Source organism: Berghia stephanieae, chromosome 2 (genome assembly GCF_034508935.2).
Source record: "Berghia stephanieae isolate SIO BIC M18660-M18661 chromosome 2, UCSD_Bste_1.3, whole genome shotgun sequence".
NCBI classification, from domain to species: domain Eukaryota; kingdom Metazoa; phylum Mollusca; class Gastropoda; order Nudibranchia; family Aeolidiidae; genus Berghia; species Berghia stephanieae.
In genome coordinates this window covers 117,275,812-117,295,501 of record NC_088361.1, presented here as the reverse complement: position 1 = coordinate 117,295,501, position 19,690 = coordinate 117,275,812, and the positions used below count along the sequence as shown (strand labels likewise).

The window sequence follows — 19,690 nt, the reverse complement described above, 5'->3', positions numbered from 1 at the left end:
TGTCACTGTACGCATTGAACGAAGTACAAGAGAGAGAGAACCAGTTTTGGTACACAACGTAACTATGGTACTATTAATTATCCTTTGGTATTGTCATCCACATTTTTACATTTCCCATTATTTTAATTTAGGCTATGCCTTTTCTTTCACACTGGAGGAAATTTCTTTAAATTTATTTTTGTCTCACAGTAACAGTATGCCCCATGAGGTAGAGAATAATGGATTGTCTGATTTCAGGCAATTGCCTGAGAATTTACAGGCCAGTTCCACCTCCACTGCTACCCGCTTGGTTAAAAAAATAATTTATAAATAAATACATGCAAATAAACCCACAATTCATTGCATATTTTTCTTTAGAAAAATGATGTTTATTCAACAAATCTAATTGAATATTGTAATACAAGAGTATATGAGAAAGTGATAGACAACAAATTTTGCCAGCTACAGCAAATGTATAAGAAAGAAACAATAAAATAATCATTGGAAAAGCTACATAAGAAGAGTTGCCAAAAGCCCTGTTTGCACATGTTGGGATATGAAAAGGTCATCTTCAGGTCACATGTGAGTGTGATGAAAAGACATTCATTTTGAATAAATATGAGAAAAACATGGTGTAATAATTTATTTTCCTCAGCTTTTCTTTCTTCGACTAGTGAAACCGGGTAACCTGAGTAAAAAGCATCACAAGTATAGCACAAGTCTAAAAGGACATATAATTACAGTGAATACAGTTGTATTTGATGCCAGATAGGTGTAAGGATAGCAAAAGGAATCATTTGATACTTGGGAACCTCAACATTCTAAGATCATTTCTATGTAATTTTCATGGTTGAGGATACTGTGCACTATAAAGAAGTCCATTATGATTATAAACTTTGCATGTATCATTGTTGATAAGGTTTTTTTTGTTTTAAAATTGAATTTTTCTAATCAAGATAAATGACTTTTCATCGTCTTCTCATCACCCATGACATGTAAGGACATATTGTAGCAACATCTCATTCATACACGATTACTGAGAATTTAACTGGTATGGATATCTCATTCATAAGCATTCTTTAAGAGCAGAAACGTGTATTGAGTGGGGAAATTTAAATGGGAGTCCATTAATCTAACAACCTCTGAGCTGGCACTTGGATTGCACAATGACAGATCAAATCTTAGTCTTAGTCTTGCGTTTCTATGCTTCAATAGCAAGAATTTTTGTGCTTCACTTGTGCTAGCTCAGAAGGATTCCACCATTACTAAATTGACTTTGATAAAAAATTTGAGACAATATAATCTTTTTAAAATGAAGTTATAATACTAGCAATCTGAAAAAGAAAAGTCAAATTTTTATCTAAAATCATGACCACTGGTTCCAAGTAACAGGGAAGACTGTCATATTTATTTACAAAACAGAAACTTGTTTATATTTCAGAATGCCCATAAGCTCAAAGTAAAACAACGTTGGGGTATGAAAAGCGCACAATGATAAAAAAGCAAAAACAAATACAAATTGATATCATGTTGGTATTAAACAAAAACAAATCTACTAGATGCACTATAAGGTTTACTTCATGAAATTCTATGAATTGTATTTGGATAAGGATCCATGTAAAATTGGACATTCATCCAAATAAGTAACCGATGCTGACAATTAATAAATAAAGAGACTTCTCATTTAATGCTAATGCTTTTTATTATTATGTTTTTTTTTACTACATGAATATAATCTATGAGCATTATTTAACGTAATCAACATTCTTTACATATCAATGTACATTATACAACAACAACAACCTCTAAACAAAATAAGTCAGCTTGACTGTAACTATTTCATCCAACATTCATTTGCTCCCTCATAAAAAAAAAAACAATGTGCAAGACCTACAGCTATGAAATTGTCAGCATTCTGAATATCTTCTTCACAAGCTGGAGAGAATATTTGAAATAAGACAACGCTCAACATTTTTCATTCATAGCTCAAAAGAGAGGCACTAAAGGCCTAATTAGGTCAAGATTGACAACGTACATACTTTGTACGCATGTACGCAGATTTTGGTGGCGCCATCTATAAAAAAATAAAATCAAAGGTCTAATTCTTTTTCTTCATTATTTTAAAGTAGCAACCAACAGAGGAAATACATCCAATATGATTATTTAATAAAGAAAAATAAGCTAACAATGCTTTCTTTTGTCTTATATATTTCAAAAAGAAATTTAAAATGTGATAAAAACCAAAAGATTCTACGTTAAAAGCTAAAATCAGGATTCACAGGGGATGTAAGGGGAGATTCCAGCAAACTGTATTACAACAGCTCTTGATGATGATGACACAAGCAGGGGTGCCATGAGGAAATATGATGATGGCAATGATTGTGAAAATGTTAAGATGGTGTCGACAAGGATGATGATAATATATATTTTTTAAAAAATAATGACGATGATGATGAATTAAATGAGAAGTGGTGGGAAAAGATGATAGAGTAGATGATGTAACAATAATGATTATAATGATTAGGGTGAAGATGGCATGATTAGTGAAGTCATGTTGAAACAAGATGGAGTTGGCACTGATGAAGATGATGACAACATAACGATAGTTAAGGAGGTGTCGCTGTTGACAATGATTATGATAAAGATATATATGAAAAAATGTCACATGAAAGGGTGGAATCATTGGGATAAGCAGATTGTCACAGATAACAGAAAAAGTTTGTATATTTCTTTAGAAAAATGAAATATATCAGTAACAAACCAAGAAAAAAGATCTCCACCCTTATTTCAATGCATTGTCAAATTAAAATGCTCTAGAATTGATATAGAGCTAGTAAGTTCAATCTCATATCTATTTTTTTACAAAAGTCATCATTTACTGCCAATTATCAACTAAAATTCGTTCTAAAAATCCGAATCTAGAGAAAAAAAAATACAAAAAAACAAATGAGTCTGGCCAATTCTGGCTCCTAAAAAAATCTGTATATATAAAGCTGTTTAAGTGAACTGATTGTTGAGGAGCAATAATGATGACAACATCTTTGTAGATTAATTTAGCAGCCTCACTTACACAAATGCAATATCACTGGAAATTTGATAATCATGTATGGTGTAAAAAATTGTCAATGTCATACATTACAATGAGAGAAATTTGTGACCATATGATACAATGTAAAGATGTTATTTAAAATAAAGTATATGTGTGGTCAGACTCATCTAAAAAATAAAAAAATGCTGCCTTTGACAAATGTAAATATGCTGTGCAATGTAAGATGTCTCTTTTAATAACTGTGCTGCTTTCCACCGGGACCAAGCAAAATTCTGCATATCTTTTTAATTCGAGGTTTTAAAAAAAGAAAAGACCTGAGGTAAATACATTACTTCCACCGATACTACAATGTGAAAAGCATGAGAGTAGATGAATTTTTTTTTTAATTTGGTCTCTTATTTACTTCAAAATAAACAAAAATATTTTTACAAATTTTAATCCAAGCCTTAGTTTGTCCCCCCCAAAAATCAACAATAACATATTAAAACAATAAAACTGACAGGTCCAGACCAATCTCAATACAAATATGAACACTTATTTAAGAAACCAGGATAAACCGGCAAATAGAAAACATAATATCAATAAAAATATCAGGAGGACTAAATACCACCCTGTCATTTACTCTTAATGAAAAAGATTCGAAAATAAAATATGGTTAAGTCCATAAGACAATGGCAAGTATTATCAGTAGATCAGGAATGACATGACTACAAAGTCATTAGGAACAAAATTCAGTAACCCCTTAATGTCCAGGAGCAAAAGTTATATTTTAAAAAAAGCAATCATTTCTTGCAAAAAACAAAACAAAACAAAAAAACAGTGAAAGAAATTAAAAGCTCATTACTAATCATCAACATTACTAACCTTCTCCCCGCCCCCCCCCCCCCCCTCCCCCCCACAATTATCTTGTCTGCACTGCTTTTGCTTTAAAATCCCCTTCCCCTCCCCTTTAACCCTATCTTGTTTGCACTGACTTCTATAAAAATCAACTCATTCAGACTTGTACTCAATCTTTGTAACCCGTCGCACAGTTCTTCTTTCAATTGGCTGAGAAAGTGTGGCAGTGTATGAACGGCCATTTTTCTCAGGATCTCTCTGACACCAAAAGGCAAAAAGAATAGGCACAATGAAAAGAAGTGTATTGATAGACCAAAACAAAACAGCTGCCTGTCCAGATTGTGGGGGCCGCATTGATTTAGATGTCAAGTGATGCAATGCTCCACCAATGTAACTAAACTGAGCCTGAAAAAAAAGAAGATAAAAAATATAAAAGGTTAGTTGAACATTTAATTCAACTTATTAATATAACTTAAAATGTTAATGACAAATAATGAAAAGGCATTTAAAAGGGAATAGGACAGCAGTGCAGCACTATGTCACAGTGATGCCCAAGCTATTTCAGCACCTTGAAATTAAAATTAAAGACAAATTTCCTCATGGACCAAATAAAGAAAGTTATTTTTACCTTATAATTATAATCTATCTGAGAGTAAAAGAGAAAAGAGACAACCCTTTAAAGAAATTGTTGCAAAATAAAGTTCTCTGAGCATCATGCAGGGTTCCTACAGCAATTTCATTTTGAAATTCAAGGAGTTATCAAGGTGATTTTTCTAAATTCAAGGATTAATCCAAATTATTCCTTCAACGCTTTTCTCCGCTAGTGCAGACAACTCGAATGCTTAACTTCTGTTTCCACAGCAATGTAAGGGCTTCAAGTTCACTTTTATTCAACTTAGCTGAAGACATCAAGGCTAAAGAATCTGGCGCACTTTCTTGATTTGTTTGTGTGTGTGTGTTTGTATGTGTGTGAGAGAGAGAGTGCTCAAAGTGAATATAGTGATGTGTACAGAAAGATGAAAGTGAAAAATTGTTGAGGCTAAAGAACTGAGTGAACTTTATTGAATTTGCACTCAGCCATACGGGGCGTTTCATCAATGCACAATCTATTGTCTTTTGGCCTTGCATGACTGCAAGTATCCAAGATACACGGTCAAGATGCCATGAATGTAATCCCAATGCATCTTGTTAGGCACTGCCATCGTCTGAACCATCACTTCCACCTTCAACCTCTTTGGAGCAAGTCTTTTCTGCCTTCTTTGACTTTGGATGTCACTACTATCTGGTAACTGGGGACCGGTTATCAGGTTGATCTGCACTTTTTTCCACTCAATCTGGGAGCGTGGTTGATCGCCTGGATACATTCCCTCTTCGCTACATTTGGAGTTCCTGAGGAGTTGTCAAGTGATGATAGACCAGAATTCACTGCAAGTCTCACGAAGGATACTCTCCAAAAAATGGGGCATTCCGTTACGCATTTCATCGCCATCCTATTCCAAATCAAATGGACAGCAGAAGTTGCGATTAAACCTGCAAATAGTTTATTACAGTTGAACATTGGCCCTAGTGGTAGTCTTGATAACGATAAGTTCATCAGAACCCTCATTCAATTACAACACCCCTGAACCAGACTGCAATCTTTTACTAGCCCAAATCATTTTCGGCCAACCCATTCAGGATTCTCTTTCGTTCACAACCTGATGAAGATCAATGTGGTGTGAAGTGTTGGCCAACAAAGGAGAAACACTATGCACACGTTTCACAAGGGCATCTGAGGCCCTAAAGAACAAAGACAGTAAACACCATGGAATAGGAAACAAGGGTATATAAGGATTGAAGAGATAATAATATAGACGACCATGGGATATCAAGGGCCTTTACCACTTTAAGGCTTTTATCAAAATCACTAAAAATAAGCTATAGAATTATAATATTGTAACAATAGTCCTGTGATGTGAAATGGGAGAGTATTAATATGAATATGATGCTAATTTGAGGCAGAGTAAAACATGAGTATAGAGAAAATATTTAAGAAGGAAAATGAAATGCTAATCAAACAGGAAAAAAGTGTATATCCAAATGGAAAAAATATAATAAAATAAAAACCTTTCTTTTTTCAAATGATTAACATTGTGCACTGTAAATATTGTTGACATGCAACTCTTTTTCCTACATTGTGTTTAATCTTTAATACCATTTCCTCGTAATTCAAATGTGAAGTCAAGACAATGAGGCCTGATTTAAATCAAGCCCACATAGCCAGAGTTCATCTCAGATTGTTTAGCATGAAACAAACAGAGGCTTTGGACAGGACGTTAGTCTTTCATAAACTACTTTTTATCAGATTTAACTGATACAGTAATTCTGTCATGATTGGACAAACGGATGAGGAAAAAAAAGGATTCATACCAGTTTATTCACTTGTTAGCTGTGTGCTCTTCAAATTGAGCTAACAGGAATTAAATCAGTAAAAAATTATTATCTATACCTGAGCTGCAGCTCCAGCATGAATGAGAGACCAATCAGACATCCAATGTTGACCAGGGAACAACAAACCATACATGACAAAGACGTAAAAAGAACCAAAAACAAAGTCGTAGTGGATCATCTGGAAAAGAGTATTAGTAAATTTAAAAATTAAAAATTCCAGAACAACATTATATTTATAACATAAATTTTAAAACTGCTAAAAATGTTCCATTTTGTGGACAATAAAGATTTATGTTTATCATTATTATTATCAAGTCTAAAATAGAAACAAGTACAACACTAAAGTAATAAAATTTCCACGACAGCACAAATGTAATATCTTCCCTTTTGGGTCAAGATCAACCTAAGAAACAGATATCAAAATTGGAAGACGTGTCTTATAGTTTCAAGAATCCAACCATCAACACTTGCAAGAATTCAGACCTGACACGAGCCACTATAAAATATATGTAAATATTTTTAAAGTGATTTTATGGGGCAAAATATGCGATTAGGGATAACAATCTGGTGGTGGTAGTAGTAGTAAAGGTCTTATGGATGATGATGTGGTGGCAATTGTAGTAGTAGTGGTGGTCGGGATGATTTGATGTGGTGGTAGTAATAGTAGTAGTGGTCATTAGGATGATGATGTGGTAGTGGTGGTAGGGAAGATGATGTGGTAGTGGTTGTAGAAGTGGTGGTAGAGATGATGGTGTGGTGGTGGTGGTGGTAGATGTTGATGATGTGGTGGTGGTTGTAGTAGCATTGGTGGTAGAGATGATGATGTGGTGGTGGTGGTGGTTGTAGCACTGGTGATATGGATGATGATGTGGTGGTTGTAGTTGTAGTAGTGGTGGTAGGAATGATGATGTGGTGGTAGAGATGATGTGGTGGTAGTTGTAGCAGTGGTGGTTGTTGGGATGATCATTTGGTAGTTGTTGTAGGGATGTTGATGATGTGTTAGTGGTTGTAGTAGTAGTGGCGATAGAAATGATGATGTGGTGGTCGTTGTAGTGGTGGTGATTTTAGTACTGGTGATGGTAAGAATGATTTTGTGGTGATGGTTGCAATAGTAGTGGTGGTGTTTTCATCATCATCATTGCCTTTTTCATCCCGGCAGACCTGCCAACCTTCCCAGATGAAAAGTGTATTCTATGATCCTAAAATGTGTATTTTTTTAGCAAAAAAGTGTATTTTGTCTGCATGTGTGGAAAATAAAAGTGCGCAAAATACAAAAATTTATATAAAAGCTAACATCAAACCCAAATCAAAAATAAACTCCGATCTTCATCATTCAAACATTTGTTTGCAGCAATCACTAGTAATTACCAAATTATCAGTTTATTGAGAATCTAAAACTTAATGACCATTTTAAATCAGTATAAGGCTCAGAAATTGCTTTCGAAATACTTTAAGAAATGATCAAAAGACCCTAAATATTATGGTAGTATTGATGCTAGTGCCTGAAGAAGAGGAGGTGGTAGTTGTAGTTGTAGCGATGGTGCTCTAGTGGTAGTGGTGATGGAAGAAGTGATGTGGTGGTGGTGGTTGTGGCAGTGACAATGCTGTGATGGTGGTTGTAACCGTGGTGATGCCATGGTGGTGATGGTTTGAGATGACGATGCTGATGTCCCAAATGAAGTTGTGATGGTTATATACATCTGCCAGCCCAGTAAATCAGTTGGTTTTGAGATATTTTTTGTTTGTTTGTTGCTTTAGGTCTCTTCCAACACAATTGAGGTTATATGAGAGACCGCTGAAACAAAAAAACAAGCAATCTAACAAAAATAGTACAAATGTAAATCAAAATCATAACCTAAAGATATCATAAGCTAAATTATAAATAACCAAGAACAAACAGGCAGAAGATTTACAGAAAAAAAAATATCCCCTGTCAAAATTACAATCACAAACCAAAGAAGCAGGATAGGCTAGTAAAGAGAAGAAGAAGAAACGACATCACTATCGGATCGTACACCCATGCGAACATCATAGGTATATGATTCAAGGGTGATGCTCCCATGTTTGAGATAAAATATTTGTGAGAGTGGTCTTCAATCTAATAGAGATGACAATTTGCAGCAGTGACAAAATAATTTCCATTATGTTATCAAATGATCCATGTCTCGCTCTCTCCCTTCTTTATAGCATTTACTACTCCTCCTCCTACTGCAACTACAACAATTCCTACAACCACTACTAGACTAGTAGTATTACTACTACCACTACTACTTCTACTCCTACCACTATTACTACTACTACTACTACACACTAATACTATTACTGTTAGTCAAATGATGGGAAATTCACACATATCACAGTTAAATACTTCTAGAGGATTCATTTTGAACCATTTTGTTCCCAAAACTGCCCAGTTGGTAATGAAAAAAAATTAATATCACTCCATACAAAATAATTAATCTTAAAAAAAAAAAATTAAATTTTTAAAAACAAAATAGAGTTATTTTAGTAATTATAAAGGGAAATAATCCATTTATGTTTAAGCTTATCAGCAATACAGTTTTTAATCGAAAGCTTCATTGCCAAAGATGTTAGTTAAATTTAATTTTCACTTAAAATTTTCTATTTAACAAGTGGTAAAAGCTTAAATGTGGGCTGAGGCCATTTAAAGTATAAAATAAGCTTAAATGCATAATTCTATGCAAATCCTCAAAAAGTTATGAGAAAAATATTGGTGAAAACCGGCAACATATAACTAAACTGAAATGATAACAATGGTACTAACTGTGATGCATTATTCAGAAACACGGTCAACAATTGATGAATGACATGTCATTTTCAACAGAAAAAAAAATCATCAAAATATTACAACAACAAAAATCGTACTAAATCCTTTGGAATCGTATCCACGTATTTGAGTCCAAAAATCGTACTAAAATACGATTAATCGTACCGGTTGGCAGGTCTGTCCCGGGTCAGGGTATAGGCCACAGACACCATCCCTCTCTATCCTGAGCCAACTTTTTTCACTCATTCCATGTCTTATCACTCCTCTGTATATCAGCATCTTTCTAAGGGAATGTCCAATCCACCTCCATCATCTTCTTCCTATTTCCTCTCCCACTAGTTTCTGCTGTGTTCTTTTCCTTACTTCGTTCTTAATTCTATCCATCCATTTTATTATGAGTAGTTTACGCATGCATCTGTTTACGAAAATCTGTATCCTCCTTATACATGCCTGTAGTTTCAAGTTTCACATCCATACAGTAGGACAGACTTCACGTTTGAGTTGAAAAGTCTTAGCTTTAGTCAAAGGGAGATACCTTTAGTTCTCCAAACTCTGTTCAAAGATGTGAATGCAGCCTGTGCCTTTCCTATCCGTGCTTTCATCTCTGCTTCCGTGCCTCCATCCTTGTCGATCAAACTCCAGAGATATCAGACAGTGTCTATATCAAGTTCCTGATCTTTTACTATGATCTGCTCCCTTTGACGCGTACCTATCCTTAAGACCTTTGACTTTGCAAGGTGAAAACTTAGACCAATTGATTCTGAGAGGATGTTTATAATTGTGGTTTTGGCGTGCATCTGGTCCTGGGTGTGGGACAGAAGAGCCAGATCATCTGCAATATCCAGATCATCCAACCGCGTCCAGGGGGTCCACTGCATCCCATTTCTTCGCCCTTTGGAGATTTCCTTGATTAGCCAATCAATGGCAAGGATGAACAGGAATGGTGAGAGCAAGCATCCCTGCTTGATACCAGTCTTAATTTCAAAGCTGTCAGTCATCTGATCTTCATGTACAACCCTGCAACTTGATCCTTCATACCTTTCCTTAAATGAGGTTTATTAACTTCTTAGGGAGTCCATAATGTGCCAGAATTTTCCACAATGTTGCTCTTGTCAATACTGTCGAAAGCCTTCTCGTAGTCCAGAAAGTTGACAATAAGAGGAGAGTTCCATTCTATAGACTGTTCCACTATGTCATAGAGTCATGGTGATGTTTTACATTCATTTTTTAAAATTTGAAAAAGGAGGAATTGTTATGGCGATGGGTGGAGATAAACCATCATTTATACGAAAGATTCTAAGCCTTCTATGTTGGTTTAAAGTACTAAATAATTTGATAAAAACCCAAGCAAATTCAATGATTGAGAATCTAGTAAAATTAAATTAAAACTACGAAGGAAGGAACAAGAATGTAAATCCAGGAATTTCTCTGGACAATCGGGAGGGTCGACATGTCTGAAAAAACCGAGGATCTACCACTAAAAGCAAGGCAGAAATAGTGTTTTAAAATATTGAACTTTGTTATCACGTTTTCAACAATTTAAAACGTTATTTCAACTACACCATCAGTTTTTAGATTATTTTTCACTATCTAACCCAGAGAACTTTGATGAAAACTAAAATTGTCCATCTACAGCTCACGGCGACTAAAACTCGAACTTTTAGTTTGAGCCAGCGCTCCACCTGTGGGAGGGTAATTAATCAAGTTGTGACAGGTCAATGACTCATCATGCTACGGACATCGGCATTTTCGCTACCTGTATTTTTTCTGTCCGATTCTGCATTTTATTGATATTTTCAAATAATCCTTGCTCAATAATCCGTTGATGTAACTTTTTCTTATTCATATATTCTTGTTCTTCAAAATGTAAAGAATATTGTCATACCATTTGTATGGCTATGAACCGAATGGTTTTACAACGCCACTCTCCATGAGTTGTACTATAATTCAATGCAATAACATAACTATAATTGGTAAGAAACATGTGAATAAATAGCATAAGTCACCGTACAGGCAAGTAATTTTGGAATAATCAGAAGCAGAAGAGAATGAGGAAAAAGTGTATGTAAGTTTTATGGCCTGTTCAGACCTGGCAGTCCTGTGAGAGGTCTTGATATTGTGGTAACTCCTTATCAAATCCACCAGTATCCTGTCCACAAATTAGCCAGTCACAGTGATGACTGGAAGGTACGTGTTAGTGTGTGTCTTATAAAACTGATATCCAATCATTCCTTATGAATAAGATTCACTTGATGACATATTTCATTAATTAATAATATAAATTCTTTGGTCTGTCACGTTCCCGATCACATTGTCAGTAATAAATTTACTAAGAAATATTTCTTTCACTCTCTCTCTCTCTTCTATTTTCACACATCACAACTAACAAAGTTTCATGTCTAATCACAATGCATGCAACACCATTATGAAAACAAATAAACAAGTTTAACAATAGTTTCTCATCTATTTTCAACACCAACCAGAAAGGAGAGATATCATTCTAATATTTAGGATTATTATTAGGGGCCTTTATGAAGTACTGACGTCTGGTTCAACTTGAAGCAATGATGTTTCCATTGTGAAAGACAATTTTGCTTTTTCACTTCGAAGTCCTCCTGCTCTTTTTTCAATCTTCCCTATGCTAGAATGGAGCAGTTGACCACCTTGCTCGCCATGGAATCCTAAACCTATCTTATATCGCTTAAACCAGTCAATGCAGTGCATTTCCAATATATGTAATTTGGGGGTAATTGAGTGTGGGAATGCTTCTCTGTAATTCTGCAAATACCTTGCGACGGCTTCCTCTGCTCTTTTAATTTCTTCTGATGACATGGGATTTGAATGGGATACTAATTTATGTACATCTCTGTAGCTGTCATTTAAAGTATTATATTTGATCTCAAGTTGAATTATTTTCATGATTAGGGTGTCTCTTTGGGTGTTTGTACTAACTGCATGTTTCGCTGTCTTTGTAAGGTGTCTGTAGATTTCTTTCTTTATGTATTTGTGGCAGTGATTGGCAATGAAGTGGTCACCGTGAAATGCTTGTCTGACAATTTTATTATGATCTAAAACATGTTGTATTGCTTTTCTAAATGGTCCGATGATACTTTATTTACATTATTTCATGTCATGCAATTTTTTCTTTATCTTTTTAAATTGCTTCTCCCACCTCCTCTTTTCAAACATCTTTTGCCACAAAGTCTACATAGATTATTTAGTTTTGTTATATGAGTTTCAAGAGAATGTTCCATCCATGTCTGTAGTACAAAAACAAATTATTTCAGTACCACAAATAAAATTAATATAAAAAAATAAAATCACTCAACCAAAAATAATAATGTTATTTCACACAACGGATTGCCCAGATTTTAAATAATCATAACTTTTTTATTTCGTGTGAATTAAGCGTACTTCTTGGACATACTAATTGCAAATTTATTGAATTATTTTAGGGTGTAAGAAAATATGACCCTCATGGTGACAAAACATGTTTTAAAAATATTTTAATCAATGATATATGGTGGACAGAACAATTTCACTCACTAATTTGAAATATTCTTATCTGCTTTATAATCCAATTGGCACTTCACAAAAATATATATAATTACGACAGAAATTTAAAATATTAAAAAAAAATAAGAAGAAATTGTGTGTGACACATAGGTTTCCAGTATTAAATGATGTAAGGAGTGCATTTCTTATGAATTTTTTTGACAATATCACCCTTGTTTTCGGACCTCGCTTACCTCCCCTTGTTTCAACTGACGAAGGTGCAGGTAATTAATCACTTGTGACAGGTGAAGTTCCCTGTTATCAGTGATTTGCTTGTGATCAGGGGAGTGGAATGGGCGACAGGGGAAGATGCACAGTGGGTGGCACGGGGGATACAGCAAGATCAAAGCAAAAACTAAAGAGTCAAAAATTAAGTTAGTTTTATTCGCCGTGAGCTTTTCAAATTTCAATATCAATGTCTTTTTCTGTCAAATGTTACAAGTTGCTAACTAGAGTATAAGACAGGAGTCATGACTTTACACAGAATCCATTCATTTCATATGCAGAGCTATTAAGATGGAAACAGAGTTTGTTTGTTTTTTTAATAAAATAAATATATTTTCACTTTGTCTTTAACTCATTAGTAATTTACCAAAAAAATGATACAACTGTCTAATAATTGAACAGGGGGTGTGGAGAGTATTTAAAATTTAAAATAAAAAAAAACAGAACAAACCTGTATCTTTGGGAACATACTCGGGTCCTTCAGATATGGTTCAACAGTCTTCAAATAGTCCTTCATACAAGATACATCTGCTCCAAGCACAGCCTTGAGAATATTTTTAAAATAAAATAAAATGAACATCATATAAACAAAAACAAACAAACAAATTATTTTCTAAATATATGATATTGTGTCTTCAGATCATAAATCAAGTAACAAACTTTCAAGTAAATCTATGAATAACATGTTTCTAAAATACTCAACCCATCCTACATATATATGAGCACAGGAGTAAGGGAGATGAAACTATCAATATTAACACTTTCACTTTGTAACAGCTCGTTTTTAATTGAACATATTATTTAACTTATAATTTAAATTGAAAAATAAAATAAATTTAAACTCCTTTTTATTGACATGTTTAATATTCATAATGTGTACTGTAAAGATGAAAGCCAAAGTAAAATTGGTAACTTAATGGCTTGCAAAGCGAAAACATTTTTCAAACATTGTCTTAAATATTCTACAAATTAAGGCATAGAGCGGTGTTGCCCTGGAAATCACTTCATGATAATATGAGAATTGAAGTTCATATCAAGTAGCCCTAAATATTCTTATTTATTCTTATTATTATTATTACCATTATCATCATTATTATTATTATTATTAGAATAACAGTAATAATTCTGAGAAATTAAGCCAATCTAAAAGGGGTTTTTTATGTTAAATAGCAAAAATTCTCATAACAATAAAAAACTCTTTCAATTTCTTTTTTTAATTTAGTTTGTCAATACAAGAAGTGCCTGAAATCGCTTGATATTTTTGATCAGCAATGACAGAAGCAACACTGGCTCATAATCAGTAAGCTGTCTCATTTTACCCATTATGAAAATTAAATCAATTTTAAATGGTTTTGCTTGGGTGGGGTCTCCTGACCTCCTGAGGTGTGCAGAGAGGTCACTTTTGCTTAGTCTTCTATCCCGCTTTATCTGTTTTCACTTTCCATTTGCCTCTGTCTTTGTTCTGGATTGAAAGTGCTCATTTTTTTTTTCATAGTTCTAGGGATCCTTAGCTTTTCTTAGCTTGGAAAGAAGCAGTGAAATAAATGCATAGTTCGCTTTTTTTTTTTGAGAGATGATATTTTTTTTCCTTTGTAAATCATCTGCTAAGTACTATTATAGTAATTTCTAATATATTGTACTTTGCAAATGTTTGAGTGTATCCTTCATGGCACGATCCTTTGCTTGTGTCTGGATGGGAATTTTAGGCAAGAGCAAAATAGGCACATTGATGGTTTGCTCTAGGAGTCGTCTGTTCCCTATTTGAACCAATCTCCTTAGACTTTTTCTTTGGTGCTTTTAAATTCAAATCTACAACTTTTCCCCAAACATCTTTCTTTTTACTGGTGCTGAAATAACCTACAAGTGTTGCTAATGCCGTAAAACTCCTAAAAACATAGAAACAAAACAAATGATTCCACTATACTACTTCAGAAAACTTTAAATTGGTCTATTATATTAAAATTAAAGTTGAAATGCAGAAAATTCAACCACCAAGGTTTTAAATACTCAGCTATATGCACTTGGCACAAGACGGAACTTTTATTGCATAAATCTACCCCTTAATAAGCAAACTCATCCAGACTGGCTATTAATTAACCCTCTCATTTTTCTAACCAGATTTTAAAATGGGAAGAAAAAAAAAACATGAATAGTATTTGTTACACTCTAAACCTCAGTATTTAAAACCTTAGTGGTTGAATTTTCTGCATTTCAACTTTAATTTTAACATAATAGACCAATTTAAAGTTTTCTGAAGTAGTATAGTGGTCAATAAAAGTAAAAGGAGCATCTCATACCAATTGAGTTCTTTCTTAATATCATCACTGCAATTTATGGACTGATCATTGCTTTACTTACAAGGCTCCTGAATATGGCTACTGCTAAAGCCATCTTGAAAAAGAGGTAAAAGGTGCTATCAACAGGTCTCTTCCAGATGGATGGAAACTAGAAGGAAATAAAATAATAAATGTTCACATTTGCAAGAGCCAGCAAATTATGAATGAGCAATTTAATCAATACTAAGACAATTTCAAACTGTTCTGAACAATAATATTCTTTTTTAAAAATAGGGATGGGGGTCAAAATTGTTCCGTACAGCCCACGATACATTTTTGCCAATGAGCACAAAAATACTCGCAAATCTAAAAATTATAATAATTTTTTTTACAGACAGATATGCGAGTAACAGGCAAACCTTTAGTTAATTGAGGGTAATTCTATCATCCATTCAGGAAAATTATTTATAAAATCTATTGGGCATAGATACAATATTGTGGTAGTTGTTGTAGAAGTGAAGTGGTATTGATGATGATGTGGTTATGGTGGTTGTAGAAGTGGTGATGATGATGTGATAGTGGTTGTTGTCGCAGTAGTGATTGTGATGATGATGTGTTGGTAGTGGTTGTAGTAGTGGTACTGATGATGATGATGATGCGGTGATGGTAGTTGTAGTAGTGGTAGTGATGGTTGTAGTAGTAATGGTAGTGATAATGATGATGATATGGTGGTGGTTGTAGTAGTAATGGTAGTGGTAATGATGATGATGATATGGTGGTGGTGGTGGTTGTAGTAGTAATAGTAGCGATTATGATATGGTGATGGTTGTTGTGGTAGTAGTGGTAGTGATGATGATGAAGTGGTAGTGGTTGTAATAGTTGTAGTTGTTGTAGTGCTGATGATGCGGTAGTGATGGTAGTTGTAGTAGAGGTAGTGAAGATGATGTGGTGGTTGTAGTAGTGGTGGCAGTGATGATGATATGGTGGTGGTTGTAGTAGTTGTGGTAGTGATGATGATGTGATGATTGATGGTTGTAGTAGTAGCAGTGGTTGTGATGTTTGATGAAGTAGTGATGATATTGTGGTGGTGTTTGTAGTAGTGGTAGTGATGACGATTGTAGTAGTAGTAGTGGTTGTGATGTAGTGGTGGTGTTTGTAGTAGTAGTAATGATTTTGTGATGGTGGTGGTTGCAGTTGTAATGGTGGTGATGATGATGTGACTGTGATGATGGTTGTAGTAGTAGTAGTGGTTGTGATGATGATGTTTGTAGTAGTAGTTGTAGTGTTGATGATGAGGTGGTGGTGGTTGCAGTAGTAGTGGTAGATTATCATCACTGTCAATTAGCCTGCAGGCTTAATCCTGCAATCTTAAAAGGCCACAGCTGACAATCTCCTATGCATGTAATTCTCTTAATTTAGATGGTTTATCAAAAAATAAAATTTAAGAGCCATGGGGTACATTTTTTTCAGTAAATACAGAAGTAGAACCCCTCAGTTCTCAACCTCTCCAAATCATCTCTGCCAAAGACAAATAACACTATTAACTTAAGTAAACATTCAATAACACTGATAATTGACTTACTTGCAGAAAGGTTCTAGCTTGGATGGGCTTTTTGTGCAAATGATATACAGTAGCGTTCACAGGGAGGATCAGGAAAACAAGCCGGAGGAGACTCAACCAGGAAACATTGTGGGGACCTGGAAGATTTTTTTTTTTTTCAAATTTATTTACAATTATTAATTGTAATGAAACTGTTAAATAAATTATTTTGGTCATTTTTGTTCCTGTTGTTGGCGTTGGATGCTCTGAAATTCCTCTTGCCATCCATAAAAAAATCCTACTTCTGTATCAGATGTAGTACATCCCATGATTTCCCACTTCAGTACTCTACTTCTATTATCTACAAAAGTTCCTTAGCAGTAGTAGCATTTTTTTTTTATTCAAGAGCTTGGTATCTCCTCTCATGCCCATAATATGTGAACATTTTTGTCTTTTCTTTCTGCCATTCCAATTATCAGCTGAGATGTTTATCTATGTTTGAGACACAGTCAGCTCATGATACTCTTGTACTTTTCAGTATCATTGTGTTTCAAAACCTACATGTTTGTGATCAAAATTCATTATGCCTGACATCCTTATCATGATAATGCAGTCGAGAGTATTAGTATACATTCATTCAGAGTTAATAATTTTGTCAGTATCAACTGGCTGAGTTTTTCAGAATAACATCATCCAGACCTGCCACAGATGACAAACAAAAATATCTGCAAAAAATGACATAAAATATATAAGTTTCATGATATTGTGCAATACAACTACTCAAAACCCATTTCAAAATTCAAGACTGCCAAAAAATTTTCAAGGCCAATAGTTTCTCCACAACTAAATTTTTGTATTGACTGAACTTTTGTTTCAAATAAAGTAGTCAATGTCTTGATTCGAACTGGCAGAGTGGTTTTTCATTGCCATTCACACACACACCACAAAATCTCAGCATCAATTACATCAGACTTATACACAAAACTATCTAATGATGAAGGCTTTGACATCACCTGTGCCTGAGTTGAATCAGAAGCGCAAGAGCTAGTAGAAGTAGACGGCTTTGCAACAAAGTTAAGTAATGACCCCCTGTCACTTCTAGATATAGCCAATGCTAGTGACTTGTGATTGTTCCCTTGCATGTGGGAAGTCAAAGCAGACCTTCCCATGGTCTTGATATAAATAGTCTTTTTACACAATATGCAGTATGTTTCAAGATTGTTGCTAGTATTTTCTAACCAGTCTTTGAAAGCCGGATATTTGGTCCAGAACTCCTGGAATGTTCCACCAGGCATGATGATTAGCAGTTAACTTAACATAGCTTAATCAGTGATGGTAATAGTAATTTATCAAAAAGGAGAAAAATTTCTTGGTCTCTCAAACACAAGCAAAATGTAAAAATAACAGGGTTTTGTATTATGTAATATATTACTACTAGTGTAAATCTATTCTTATCATTAGACATAAATTTACTTTTTGTAAACATTTAATGAATTGTCCTTTTCACATAACATTTTAAAGGCCTACAATAATATTCAAATAAAAGGCCAGAAAGTGTTGGTTTCTTTTGATTGTTACTTTATAAAGCACGCTACAATATCTTTGTTACGGAAACCTAGTGGTTATGCAGCTTATAAATACAACCAAAGAATCTCTCAAATTTCAAACCATAGTCCAAAGTCAAAAAAAAAAAAAGAAGAGTAAACTAAGCCAATCACCATTGCTTTTTGTATCTCTGCATAACCAGATTATTTAATGGATGGTGTGGAAAGAGAAAGAGAGAGAGAGAGAGAGAGAGAGAGAGAGAGAGAGAGAGAGAGAGAGAGAGAGAGAGAGAGAGAGAGAGAGAGAGAGAGAGAGAGAGAGAGAGAGAGAGAGAGAGAGAGAGAGAGAGAGAGAGAGAGAGAGAGGGAGAGAGAGACTAAAAAGGAAATAGGCACCTATTGTTTTTGTTTGTTTTTAAGGGTTTTACGGCGCTTGCAACTCATTAAGGCCAGTAAAAAGGAAGAAAATGGGATAGTAAAAAGTTCTAGAACTACAATTAAAGCACAAAAGAAAAGGTAAGACAAAGGGGAATTGGTTCAAATAGGCAACAGATGTAGATTCCAAGAGCACACCGCCAAAGTACTTAGTTTGAGATCACCTAAAAGTCTCATCCAGACACAAACACAGGTCCCAACTAAAAGGAATACACTCAAATGTTTACCAATCATATAATATAATATGTAAACTAAACATAATACAATGCATAACAGAGAGATGATTTACAAGGAAAAAAATATCATCTCCCAAAACTATAACTATACATTCAACTGTTTCCCTCCCAGCCAAGGAACTCCGGCAAGGATCAGGACAAAACTATGAAATTCCAAGATAATGACAGGAAACAATTGGAAAACGGGTATGGGGGATAGAAGACACAGCATGTACCTCCCTGCCCACTATGGGAGGTCAGGAAATAGGCACCTACATCAGAGAAAAAAAAAAAATCAAGACCCATTTTTATCCCTCCCCCTCAACCATCAACTAATCAATGAACACACCACTGGTCTTCTGTATCAACTTTGACATCTGGCGCCATTCTGTCTGGCCTGATGTCATAAAGACAGGACCGTCACCAAATTTCACGAGACTGAGCACAGGTGTCAAAATATGACATAAGACATAATGCTGATTTTGTGGTTTTGAGGAAAATGTTTGACACGGCAAAATCAGCATAAAATTTCTGAGAAATTTCCAAAGGACTACAATATAATAGAAATAGAACTTAACTTATTTCACCCCCTGCATCAAGAGATTATGATTCAATTGTGATAAACTATTTAAAGTTATCTACTTAAGTAAATTAATTGTTTTTACTTCACAAAGCAAGCTGCTACAATATCTATGTTACATACCACACAAAGTACCATAGATTAGTACTACAGCACTGTTGACCATAGAACCACAAAGGATGAGACTCAACTCACGATGGCTTTCTCTGAAAAAGAAGTTTTGAAATATAAGATGAA

General features: G+C 34.4%; 1 protein-coding gene across 1 annotated transcript in view; it reads right to left on the bottom strand.

Moving 5' to 3' along the window:
- Positions 1-346: 346 nt before the first annotated feature.
- Positions 347-19,690, bottom strand: part of LOC144966363 (transmembrane 6 superfamily member 1-like) — a 26,364-nt gene continuing 7,020 nt past the window's right edge. The window contains exons 3-8 of the mRNA XM_078902705.1: positions 19,577-19,659; positions 16,722-16,837; positions 15,222-15,308; positions 13,315-13,407; positions 6,354-6,473; positions 347-4,270 (exon numbers count right to left, since the gene is read on the bottom strand). Coding sequence (XP_078758831.1) covers positions 4,019-4,270; positions 6,354-6,473; positions 13,315-13,407; positions 15,222-15,308; positions 16,722-16,837; positions 19,577-19,659 — 751 coding nt within the window. The 3' untranslated portion in view covers positions 347-4,018. The remainder of the gene's footprint in view (positions 4,271-6,353; positions 6,474-13,314; positions 13,408-15,221; positions 15,309-16,721; positions 16,838-19,576; positions 19,660-19,690) is intronic.